The sequence below is a fragment of the Stenella coeruleoalba genome, assembly GCF_951394435.1.
Source record: "Stenella coeruleoalba genome assembly, chromosome: 1".
NCBI lineage: Eukaryota > Metazoa > Chordata > Mammalia > Artiodactyla > Delphinidae > Stenella > Stenella coeruleoalba.
In genome coordinates, this window is record NC_137169.1 from 54,026,046 (window position 1) to 54,039,673 (window position 13,628).

Sequence of the window (13,628 nt, forward strand, 5' to 3'; positions counted from 1 at the left end):
TTAAAGAGTTGCTTTATAAAAATGGAGTATTTTGATAAATAGAAGGTAAGAGGGGAACATTTGCTACTGTGTTAAATGAAACTACACTTTTACCCGGTTTGATTCAAGTAACAGATTACTTTCTTATTTCACAATAATTTTCTTTACAGATTGCTAATGCATTATGCATATTGCTGTATCCAGGCCTTATTCTTATCGACTATGGACATTTTCAGTATCCTTTACTAATTTAGAAATGAAGTCAGATGCATATCATGAAATCTAGGCTCAGTTTGTATAATGTTGTCATCTAGTTATGTCTTATTTACTAGGGTTCTTGCTTATATAAACCATTTTTAAAATGGTAAAAGAATCTCTTCAGCAAGTGTTTAGTTGAAGGGTAAAGTACAAATTAAAAGTAGCAATGTTTTTTCACAACTGTTTGGATTGGGAACAGAATGTTGGTAACTGATCAGCTGTTCTGGAGCTAATTCTGAAAAGGTGAAACATTTTCTATCTTTTGTAAATGTTTTCTGCTGCTGACAAAAACAGTCTTCCAGTTTTTGAGTTTTAAAACAAAATGTTTCTCTAACAGATAGTGGTAGCTGGGAGCTTTAGGAAACTAAAATTGAATAAATCTATGTGGATTTTATGTGCGTAATTTTTGATACCTAAAATAAGGAACATTCAAATAAACAAATTATAGAGGAAAGTTGATAAAATCTGTACATGGCTCTCCAGTTTGTCTTCTAATGTATTAAATATTACTATCTGTCCCAAAGGAAAATAAATAATCCACACCATAATTGCTTAATTAATATCTTTTCCTTTTGGTGCCAATCTGTTTTACTTATAAAATTAAAATGTGTATCTGTCAAAGGACTTGCAAAAATATTCAAATAGGTAGTTATTTCCATCATATTTTTTATTCAGTCCTCTTTCCTAATTGAGACCTTTTTTTTGGCATTATAGGATCATGGCTTTTAGATAGTTTGATAATATCAAGAACACTGATAATAAAGAAAAGAAAAAAGTTGTTTACAAGATTTTTTTTTTTTTTTTTTTGCGGTACGCGGGCCTCTCACTGTTGTGGCCTCTCCCGTTGCGGAGCACAGGCTCCAGATGCGCAGGCTCAGCGGCCATGGCTCACGGGCCCAGCCGCTCCACGGCATGTGGGATCTTCCCGGGGCACGAAACCGTGTCCCCTGCATTGGCAGGCGGACTCCCAGCCACTGCGCCACCAGGGAAGCCCTACAAGATTTTTTTAATACTATGTTTACTTTGAAATATTCTCATACAGAGAAGTACACAAAATGTAAATGAATTGGCTATTATCCATGTCGAGAAATAGAACATTGCCAGTATCCAAAACCACACCTGTACGCATCCCAAGTAGTTCTCCCTCCTCCTTTCTCAAAGATAGCCACGTAACTGACTGCTAGTACTATAGTTTGGTTCTCCCCCTTTTTTGAACTTTCTATGAAAAAGACAACACAGGGCTTCCCTGGTGGCGCAGTGGTTGAGAGTCCGCCTGCCGATGCAGGGGACACGGGTTCGTGCCCCGGTCCGGGAAGATCCCACATGCCGCGGAGTGGCTGGGCCCGTGAGCCATGGCTGCTGAGCCTGCGCGTCCAGAGCCTGTGCTCCGCAACGGGAGACTCCACAACAGTGAGAGGCCTGCGTACCGCAAAAAAAAAAAAAAAAAAAAAGACAACACAGTAGGTATTCCTTTGTGCTTGGTTTTTTTGGTTCAACATTCTGTTTGTGAGTTATTCGTGTAGTTGTATGTAGCTGTAGTTCGTTCTCTTTCATTGCTTTATAATATTCTATTGCATGAATACACATGATTTTATTAGATAGACATTGGAGTGTTTCCAGGTTTTGGCTATGATGACTATGTTGCTTTGACCTTTCTTGTAAATATCTCTTTGTACACATGTAAATATATTTCTTATGAGTGGAATTGCTGAATTATAGGGTGTGCACTTGCTTAATTTTAGATATTCCCATATGGTTTTTAAGCATGATCTACCAGTTAATACTCCTGTTAGCAATGGTGTAGGAGTCCCAGGTGTTCACCTTCACCAGTTGTCAGTTATTTTCCTTTTAACCATTCTGGTAAATTCGTAGTGGTATCTTCTCTGTGATTTGAATCAAACTCTGGAAGCTTTGGGGATTATGTCATTTTGTAGGGACACCTTTTTTTAACCACTGTTTACTTTACTTTCCTCATTTGTAAAATGGAGATGATATTAACCCTTACTTTTTAAGCTTTTTGAGAATTAAATGAATTCATATTTGTAAAGCATTTAAAGCAGTACTTGGGAGGTACTAAGCACTACATAAGTATTTATCGCTATTACTAACTGTTACTGCTGCTGCTGCTTTTGTTGTTCCTATTTGTTACTTTTCGGGCTCTGAAGTTTTATAACGATTTGTTTGGGCAAAGGTATTTTTGACAGTTGTTTTGGAAACTATGGGTCATTCATTTTGAAGACTCATGTTCTTCAGTTCTGGGAAATTCTCATAAATTATTTTTTTTGATAATTCTCTCCCTTCTTTCTTGAGCTTATTAGACAGATATTAGATCTTTCAGCTCCATCTTGAGCATCTCTTTGTCATTTTGTTTTATAGTTTTGAAGATTGTCTTGCTTTATGAGTAACACTTCTATTAAATTTCATTTGTTCTGTTAAGCATTTAATATCTTAAATTTCAGTTTACTCTTTTTTTCCCGCACTGTTCCCTGAATTATTTCCATTCTCCTAGGGGTCAGTCTTTTCTCCTCTTTACTTTGGTCCTTTTTCTGTCATAGGTGTTCCTTATATGTCTATTTGATCCTGGTGTATTTATTCTAAGAATAAGGCAGAAGAGAAAGCTGCATGTGAGCTTTCTATACATTTGGTCCACTATAGGGTACATGGCAGGATTCTGGCCCGTACTCTGGGATCCTTAAATGTCACAATGTGGAGGAATTTGCACTATAGTGTTGACTTCTACACTAGTTGCTCAGATAGTTTATTCCATTTCTTTGGAGAAATATTCCTTCTTTTGTTCCTTCTTTTGTATTCCTCCTTTTAAACCTAAATGTTTTGGCTGCCAGATAATCTTTGCAAAGGAGTGAGGTGGGATTTGACATCTCCATCTAGGAGTTTTCAGTGCATCCTCTTGTTTTCTCTTCAACATACTCAAGCACTCCAACCTGCTTGTTTCCACAGTTCTCTGGGGCTTGTAGGGTGGATTGGCTCCTTGCTAGCCTGAGCTTCCTCTGTGCATTCACTGAGCTGTGGCTTCTTCTTGTTTATTTGTTGCCACTTCTCTGTCCTCTTTCCATCTTCTAGAAATGTGTTGAAATCTTCATCTCTTGTAATGCGTCTTCCTGTTCCCTTTATGGCTGTGAATTTATACTTTAAAAAATTCCCTATCGTTTTAAGGGGGTCTCAGGAAGGAGAGGAGGTAAACATGAGTACTCAGCTCACCGGTTTCAACTGAAAATCTAGTTGTGATATTGTTTTCATATAAGTGTTATTAGTTTCTAATCAAGCACATATATTAATTTATATTATTGATGCATATTATAGAGGAAAAATAGTGATATCAGTAAGTTTGGTGTTTTTTTTTTTAACTTTTGGAGCATTGATTTTGGTATGTGTTATAGTAATATTGTGAAATAGCCTAGCAGAAAACAAAGCTATGTGTTAATTATTTAGAGCTCTTTTAAACCTAAACAAATCAGTTGCTCTGTTTAGTAGTAGATTTAATATATTTGAAGGCACTACATATAATTTCAAATTTGTTTATCAATTCAATACTTTTCAGCTTTTATTTAGAAATCGTTTTCATTATAATGTATCATTACAAAATCACATAAGAAAAATGTTCTATAAAATGCAAAATCTATCTCTTTTAATTATTGAGATAATTCCTTGACACAGGAACATATATAATTCTGTGAGTCTTGGCTTTGCCTTGTGGGGTGTTCTTGGAGTATCTTACGACTGGGACCTGCTGGGGTCCCTGGCGTTTTGCTTAGCTATAAATTATAAGCAGATGGAACTTTACCACTCCTTGCCATTTTTTTGTTTTTTACTTGGCAAGTGTTTTAAGAAAGGCCTCAAAGGAAAAGGGTGAGTGTCTTTTAAACAACAGAATTCAAAAAATTACTTCAGATAATTTATTTGGCATACTTACCTTTGCCTTCTGGTGATTTCTCATTAATGTGTTGGTGGCTATGGAGTAAATGGAAAGAGAGATCAAGTCATGTTCTATATTATTGTATTTTAAATCTTCCTAACTAGAGAAATATTTTGACCGATGTATATTTACTGGAGGTAATGTGAATTGGCTTGTTAGAACATTGCTGTAGGATTTCATCCCTTTAGAGCATATTACATTATATACTTATTAGAAATACATCCCAATTTGACATTTTTCTTCATAACTGCATAGGAATGGCATCTAAGTTAAATGTTAAGAAGGATGGTGATAGTCTTCTTGTTGGGGAATTGCACATCTTAATAGCTGTGAATTTCTTAACTCTGATTTAAGTAGACTCTCATCTTAAACCCGTATCGGTGGCATAGATTTTTACTATACATTTTTACTATGCATTACTATACGTTTGCATTTATTATATTTATAGTAATGAGACGCGATTGATTTCTCAGAATTACTAACCTCTCCCTATCTTACCAGTTCCCTTTGTTTTTGTTCTAGGTTTGTGTTGTTGATTAAACTGGCTTGTACTGTTGTGGCTTCCTTCATTCTCTGCTGGCTGCCATTCTTTACAGAAAGGGAACAAACCCTGCAAGTTCTAAGAAGACTCTTCCCAGTTGATCGTGGATTATTTGAGGCATGTTTAAAAACTTCTCTCGCTCCTTTCTGTTACAGTACCTTCCCTGTGACCTTTGGGGATTTCATGTAGAAGCACTTCAGCTGCTCTTCTGCAGTCATTCCTTGCCAGTTATTTAATCTGGTACATAAGCTGTAGCTCATCTGGCATTTTCCAGTACATTGTACAAATAGGTAATATTTATGTCATCCTGAGATCCATAATTCATTTATACATTTTTCTAATGAAATAGGGTTCATAATGAAAGACAGCATGAGAAGTTGCAGCTACAAAGCTAACAGCTTTGTGGGGTTTTTTTGGTTTATATTCTTTTTTTAGTCCTAGGAAATTATTTATTAAACTAATAATCATGTTTGCTTCAGAAAGATCTCATAATTCCTTATGAGGTATATAGCTTTCATCCATAGTAATTTTTAATGAGAATCATTCATTTCATTTCATTTAATGCCAGCTTAATCACTCTTGTTAAATTTTTATTGCATGGATAATTTGATTTAGAGTTAGTAATTAAATTAAACAAACCATTTTTCTGAAACAAAAAGGTCTTTTAATAAAGTTAGACAGAGACAACATATTTATAGATAATTTGCTTTTGAATAAATATTTCTTTTAAAAAGAATTGGAAAAGCATATATATCTTTCTAGTTTTTGAGTATATGAAATGCTATAGAGTATCTTTCAGTGGATCTGTGGGAGGATGGAACCAGCATTTTGAAAGAGGCTAAGAAAGAATTTGGTGTTGTGAAGGAACAGAAATGTGTGCCGTGTATGTCAATGGGGATGATGATAGTGATAGTACTGATAATCATAAATAACCACTATTGCTATCACCACCACTTTCTTACTAGGTACCAGGCACTTCACATGTAATTTTATTTGATCCTTAACCATAGTGCTGAAGTAGCTGTTATACCCACTTTACAGATCAGAAAACTGAGGTCAGAGATTCATATAGCTTTTGCATGGCAGAGCTGTAATTTGAACTTTGAGAATTGTGCTCCTAACTTCTTTATATATCCTCTCACCTTAATACCTATATAAAGAAGAGTTTAGTTCTCCATGTAAGCTGCCTGGTTATTTGCCTTGCCTTCTTTTGGGTTGGCCAAAAAGTTTGTTCAGGGTTTTCCATAATATTTTACAGAAAAGCCAAACGAACTTTTTGGCTAACCTAGTATTTCAGAAATGGTATTTATCATGATAAGTATAAAAATGAGTGTCATACACTTTTGATGGTGCTGTTGGTTACCTTCACTCACTTGTTGCCCTCAAAATCTGAAGAGCAATTTCATTGGCCCGACAGAGGGAAGTAGGATGGTACAGTTGCCGGTGATAGTTACTTTCTTTTTATTTATTTGTTTTTAATTGGAGTATAATTGCTTTACAATGTTGTGTTAGTTTCTGTTGCACAATGAAGTGAGTCAGCTATATGTATACCTGTATCCCCTCCCTCTTGTACCTCTTTCCCACTCTCCCCACAATCCCACCTATCTGGGTCGTCACAGAGCACTGAGCTGAGCTTCCTGTGCTTTATAGCATATTCCCACTAGCTATCTGTTTTACCCATGGTAGTGTATATATGTCAATCCTAATCTCCCAATTTGTCCCTCCCCTTCCCCTCTGTGTCCACATGTCCATTCTCTATGTCTGTGTCTCTATTCCTGCCCTGCAAATAGTTTCATCTGTACCATTTTTCTAGATTCCACATATATGTGTTAATATACAGTATTTGTTTTTCTTTCTGGCTTACTTCACTCTGTATAACAGACTCTAGGTCCATCCACATCTTTACAAATGATGCAACTTCATTCCTTTTTATAGCTGAGTAATACTCCATTGTATATATGTATCTTCTTTATCCATTCATCTGTCATTGGATATTTAGGTTGTTTCCATGTCCTGGCTACTGTAAATAGTGCTGCAATGAACATTGGGGTACATGTGTTCTTTTTTTGCGGTACGTGGGCCTCTCACTGCTGGCGCCTCTCCCGTTGCAAAGCACAGGCTCCAGACACGCAGGCTCAGCGGCCATGGCTCACGGGCCCAGCCGCTCCGCGGCACATGTGTTCTTTTGAATTATGGTCTTCTCTGGGTATATGCCCAGTAGTGGGATTGCTGGGTCATATGGTAGTTCTACTTTTAGTTTTTTAAGGAACCTCCATACTGTTCTCCGCAGTGGCTGTATCAATTTACATTCCCACCAACAGTGCAAGAGGTTTCCCTTTTCTCCACACCCTCTCTAGCATTTACTGTTTTTAGGTTTCTTGATGATGGCCATTCTGACTGGTGTGAGGTGATAACCTCATTGTAGTTTTGATTTGCATTTCTGTAATAATTAGTGATGTTGAGCATCTTTTCATGTGCCTCTTGGCCATCTGTATGTCTTCTTTGGTGAAATGTCTGTTTAGGTCTTCTGCCCATTTTTTAATTGGGTTGTTTGTTTTTTTGATATTGAGCTCCATGAGCTGTTTGTATATTTTGGAGATTAGCTAATAGATTACTCTGATTTCAGGTGTGTGGTAAAATGGGTCAAACAATATGTGTTCTACATTAAATGAAGTAAAGATTTCTTAGAAACTAATTTCCAAAGATGAATAACTTCAGTATTTAGGAATAATGTGCTGCTCTTCGAAAAATATTAAGTATTTCTTGGGCGCATCTAAATTATGGTTGGCTAGATCACCTCCTATTGCGAAAAATGTGTGTGTATGTGTTCCTTAGAGAGTTTAATCAACTTAGTTATGAAATTGTGAACAAGTGCTTCTCATGACCCCAAAGTTTACCTATTTAGAAATTATGGGCTGTACTTCATGGAGTTTAATATTTCTTTCAATTATACTAGAATGTAAAACTAACAAATTTCTTTTAAGGATAAAGTAGCCAATATTTGGTGCACCTTCAGTGTCTTTCTGAAGATCAGGGATATTTTGCCACATCACATCCAGTTAATGATCAGGTAAGAGACACCAAGTTTGTATATAGTGTTTTATAAGCTACTCTAAAAGTGTCGTGGCAATACCTCATTTATCTGGCATCATAGGGAGTAAGGTAGTCTTCATTAGTGAATATTCCACATAATGTAAACTCATTGCTCTGTATAACAGAACTTTTTTATTTGAAACATTTTATGTGAAAGTTACTGTTACCTACTTCCGTCTTCCTTAAACAGTATATTAAACATGATTTAACATAACATTGAAGAGTCATAATTTTCAGCGCTGTATCAGTCAGGGTCGACCAGAGAAGGAGAATGAGTAGGAGATCACTGTGTGTGTGTATGTGTGTGTGAATTTATTATGAGGAATTGGCTTATACAATTGTGGGGGACTGGCTAAGCAAACTGAATGCCAGTCCATAAGACAGACATTCAGGAGGGGCAATCTAGAGGGAAGGAAGAGCTGTACTGACCCCACTGCTGTTTGGAGTCTGATCTCAGGGAAGGCCTAAGCCTTTTAAAGGGCTTCCAGGTGATTCAGGCACCACCCAAGGCCACACCCTTTTGATTAACTTAAAATCAATTGAATAGGGACTTTAATTACATCTGCAGATCTCTTCACAGCAGCACCAACATTAGTGTTTGAATAACTGGGAGGTGTGTGTATGTGTGTGTGTGCTGCCTTTCTCTTTCCTCCAGTTCTTTTGGTTGGAGAGTATCCTTTGTAGCCCACCGTAACAGGAAGCAGACTAGTCGAGCTGAAGCCACAAAGCCTCCTCAAGTGGGAAAATTAGTTATTGTTTTGCATTATAATACTTGTTTTCAGGGCTTTCAAAGACTGTTTGCCTTGGTACTAAGTGGCTCCAGACTCCTCTGCTCGTTGAGTTCTTTTTTCCTCCTTGCCCATCAACCATCACAAGGAGAAGCTCTAGCAGCTTCCCACTCTCTTTCTAGCTTGTTCTTTCTGATTTGTCATGGGCTTGAAAATCAGATAATCAACTTTTGTGAAATTGAGGGCCAAAGAGGTTCTCTTGTGAGTAACTTTTATGAATGTTTGTGTTACAAATATAGCATTGTCTCTTTATACCTGGTTATGTTTTCTTGTTTGATAATTGACTTTTAACTATCTTTGTATCTTTTCCATAATTGATACTAAATACTAAAAAAAAAAAAGCAATATTTAGTTCTATAATATTTTGTTCTATTTTATATAATCATGTATATATTAAAGTGTGTACATATTTCAGTGTATGGATTTTATTAAAATGTTATTTGGTCTTGAATTTATTATTTAATACATAAAAAACTTTAATTTGAAATCAGCTTAAGTTGATAAGTAATGTGACCCTTACATTAAAAAATTGTTTCTTTGTTTTAGCTATATACCTTTATAAAGAAAACAAATGTCTAATTTTTATTAATTTTTTAGCTTTTGTTTTACATTTTTGAGCCTGCTTCCTGCATGTATAAAATTGACACTTCACCCCTCTCCCAGAGGATTCAGATTTACTCTGGTAAGTTTCTCATTACTTTAGATACTTAATTCTTGCTGCAATTGATCCTTTAAAAATACAGATAATTATTTTCCTGCTTTGAACAGGATTATTGGATTGAGACATAAGACATTCATTTATTTGGCAAACACTGAGTGTCTGACATACTTAGGTGCTGTTTTGCACTAGGCTGAGCAATCAGAATCTTTCAGTTTAATTCAACAACTATTTAATTTCTTTGTGGTGGTCAGTGGGGGAATACAAAGAAGAAAACAGTGGTGATAGACATGTTTAAATTATTATGCTCTAAAGCAGACGGTATTAAGTTCTGTCAGGTACAATGGAGTGCTGTGATAGTGTGGGAAAAGGAGATATTGCTTTGAGGGCAGATTTTAGCCTATTTCTTAAAGCAAGTGGGATCAGAGCCAAATTTTGAAAGCTGGGCAAGATTTGGAATAGGTGGTTATGTAACAGGAGAGTTCGAGACAGGAGGAAGAGCTTGAAGGTACAGATGTGGGAGGGGATAGGGAATGATCTGGGAACAGCTATTAACCAATGAAATTTGTGTAACTTTTACGTGGGTATGTGTGTGTTGAGGTTAGGAGAGGATATAGTGAGAGAGAAGAGTCAGAAAGAATCAAATTATGTAAGAGCTTGGATGCTGGGCTGAAAAATTTGGAGTCTGATTTGTGTGCTAGAGGAGCAAAAAAGATTTTGGAGAAGGAGCGGGAACAGATCTCTGTTTTAGGAACATGACTTGCATCAGTTGGAACATGGATCGGGTATATATTTTATATTTTAGGGTTTCTCTGCGTGGGTTTACAGATTCCTCCTGGTTGTATTTCTGTGGTATTTAGAATTTGTTCCTGTGTACCTTGGTCTATAAAATGACATTTAAAGGATATCCTTTTAAAATATCAAGAAGAGTTAGTTTATGAAAACAGTCAGTCTTAGTGGACTTATAAAGGGACAACCTTTTATTTTTTATTATTTAAAAAAAATTTTTGGCCATGCCACGCAGCTTGCGAGATCTTAGTTCCCCTCACCAGGGATTGAACCCAGGCCCTCGGCAGTGAAAGTACGGAGTCCTAATCACTGAACTGCCAGGAAATTCCCTAAAGGGACAACATTTTAGAAATTGGGGTTTCAATTCTGGGACTGCCACTTATTTATATTGCATTCTAAAAACAAGCCAGAACAGAGCATGTCAGTCAAATATTTCAAAAGTGCTTATCGGTTCCACAGTGCAAAAAAATTCATGTTCCTCTTTTTTAAAGTTACCTTTTTATTGATGATGTCTGTTGTTTCATTCTGTGAATGAACTCTGAGCATAGTAAGTCATCTATAGTTAATATTCTGTAGAATGTTTAGAATAGGAGGGATGTGGTTAGTAATATTTTGACGTCTTCAGTAGCCCTAACTTGAAATATTTGCAAGCTTATGTAAAATGGTTATTTATCATGCTAAATAAAGGTATATTTCAAAGATGATGGAATGGAATTTCAGAGTTTCGGTAACTAGCAGTGTTAGAGATGATTACTTTTAGGATTATAAAGCAGAAAAAGCATTTTCTTTCTCTTAACTTCCTAATTTTATTTAGTTTGTTGTGTTTTAATACCAGACATTGTGTTTAAAAAATAGAAAAGACATATTAATGACTTATTTTTGTTGATAATGTTTTAAATTCTTATTGAATACTTCTGAGAGCTTTAAAACATTTCCCATTATAATTATTTTAAAGTTTTTTTTCCTTTCAATTTAGATTGAATTATTTCTTAATATAGGTCTATAATTAAGGTAATTGATAGTATGAATACTAATATATCTATAGCAGCAAAGTTACTTTTATGTATATCTTTTCAAGTAGTATTTATTAAGTGCCCTCTAATGTGTCAGGTCCTCTTCTAGGAATTGGCATATAAATGAATGACAGCTAATATCCCTGCTCTCTTAATTGGGGGACATTCATGCTAGTGGCAGGAGAAGAACAATAAACAAAATAAATCAGTTAACAGGAAAATATCTGGGAGTGATGAGGATTATGAAGAAAATAGTATTATGTGAAAAGAGGGCTGGTGGGGTTTGGTTAGGGGGGTACTACTTCAGATTGAGTAAGGGAAAGCCTCTCTAGGGAAGTGACATTTCATCCTGGAACTGAATGATTCATTGATCAGAAGGAACCAATTACAAGAAGATTTGGGCTCTGACTTGACAAAAGCAAGTTTTTTCTCCAGGCAGGAACACATTTGGCATGTTCAAAGCATTAAAGGGACAAATATGAAGTGGCTGGTGTGAAATGAGTGAGGGAGACAGTAAGAAAGACTGGAAGAGGAAGGCGGGACCCAGATTATGTAGGAGTTTGGATTTTATTCTAAGTGTAATGGGAAGCTATTGGAGGATTTTAAACAGGGAAATTACATGATCTGATATGGTGGCTAAATGGAGAATGGATTGTCGGGGGCAGGAGCGTTACCAGTTGGGAGGTTATTGCAGTGGCCCAGCAGAAAGGTGGGCGTGGCTTAGACCACTCCTCTGCCACCATCAGCAGAGGGGAGTGGAGAGAAGTCAGTGGATATTGTATTTGGGAGACGGTGTAGATAGGGTTTGCTGATGGATTGGATGTATAGCATGTACAAGATAGTGATCCAGGTTTTTTGTTTGAGCAACTAACTAGATTGGATGTATATAGATAAATGTCTAATATGCAGAATATAAACTCCTGAAAATAGATCTAAGTCATTATTAATTTAAAATCCCAAATAGCAAGTGATTACTTTATAGAACATTGAATATATTTTATTGAAGTGCACATTTTAAAAACACTAAAATGGATTTACTTTGCCAGTTTTAGATTTTGACTTACTTGTCCTTCATGCTTTTTAATTTAAATTGTCAGAGTTTCCAAGGGAGGATGAAGGTATGATTGTCGTGTCTGGATTATTTAGTAGTTTTGTTATTAATAACTGAGACTCAATGAACTTGTTGTAGATGGTTAGGTATAGCCTTATAATAATTATTTTTCAAAATATTTTGATTATTAAATTTGAATAAAATATTATGCACATTAGAGTTGTGTATATATTTTCCTTCTAGCTACAAGCTATATTAAACTTTAAAATTTTACTTGAAATGATTTTTAGTCAGATTCATAATTAAATTGATATTATATTTTGTAAGTTGTTATATCTGATTTTGTCCCCTTTTTCCTTAAGGTTAGCTGTGCACTGTCATTCTTTCTATTTTCTTTCCAAGTACATGAAAAGTCCATTCTTTTGGTATCATTGTAAGTAAAAATGTTTCAAGTATATTTTATTTGTTTATTGTGATGTGTTTATAATATGTAAATAGATTTATTACTTACATTTAATCACCTAAGTGCAAATCAAAACTATGCAAATGTTACATAATTTCATAAAATTATTTCATAAAATCACATGTTTTCCAGAATGATGATCTCTTACAATTTTACTTCTTTATGATATATTTTAAACTGATGAAATTTTATGGAATAATTTCTGATATCTTATTTCTTCCTATTTTTTTCATTTATATTTTCTATATGCTAATAAAAACTGTCTTCCAAAGAGGCTCTACTTAGGTTGGAGCCTGTGTGTCTTCTTTGCCTTTTTCATTTCATTCATTTCCACATCTATTCAATGGCCTGTTCTCTCCATCAACCTCTTTAGAGGCTTTTATATGTTGCCTCCTTTTTAGTTCTTCTGTCAAAACCTTTGTTTAGACCCTATTGGCAATCCCTAACCACACTCCTTTTTTTTAGGAGCATTAAAATTTTTTCCTGTTCTTCATAGAAATTGAGTGGCAGTTGGGGGTATATTATCCCAATATTAAAATAGTATTTGCCCAGAACACATTGGAATACTTGAATCCTGCCCAAGATCAGTCCCACCCATGCCTGCCACACCCCTCACCCTGTGTTTGCTAGGTTCCTGTGGAAGATGCATGTATGAAATGACTAATGACAAATGGAAGGGTGTATTGCTTTTATTAGGTGGAGCTTTGAACTAAAACCTTAGTGCAGAGCTTTATAGTAGGTGGGGCTGGCCTATGGGGAAGCCTTCTTTCCTCCGAAAAAAATAGTCTCGTACCATTGCAGACTGGGAGGGCAGCTTAATTTCATCCCCTGAAGTCTAAACTTGAGTTAGATCTGACCACTGTTACGTGAGGCTAGGCTGACCCTATGCAAATCCCTAGTGCCAGGGGATGGAACTGTGGAGAGGTATTGCTTTCAAACATGTATAATCTTCCCCAGGATTCCTACTCCAGAGAAAGGAGCTCGATCAGTGAGTGACCTTAATCTGACCATTCAGATTAGCTCGTGGGCCCTGAATTTCTGGAAGTTCATACTCTACAACT

The 13,628-nt window shown here is 35.8% G+C and overlaps 1 protein-coding gene across 1 annotated transcript in view; it reads left to right on the top strand.

Moving 5' to 3' along the window:
- ALG6 (ALG6 alpha-1,3-glucosyltransferase) overlaps window positions 1-13,628 on the top strand; it is a 60,065-nt gene that overhangs the window by 30,277 nt on the left and 16,160 nt on the right. The window contains exons 7-12 of the mRNA XM_079899493.1: window positions 150-214; window positions 3,913-4,104; window positions 4,694-4,829; window positions 7,697-7,782; window positions 9,191-9,275; window positions 12,467-12,537. Coding sequence (XP_079755619.1) covers window positions 150-214; window positions 3,913-4,104; window positions 4,694-4,829; window positions 7,697-7,782; window positions 9,191-9,275; window positions 12,467-12,537 — 635 coding nt within the window. The remainder of the gene's footprint in view (window positions 1-149; window positions 215-3,912; window positions 4,105-4,693; window positions 4,830-7,696; window positions 7,783-9,190; window positions 9,276-12,466; window positions 12,538-13,628) is intronic.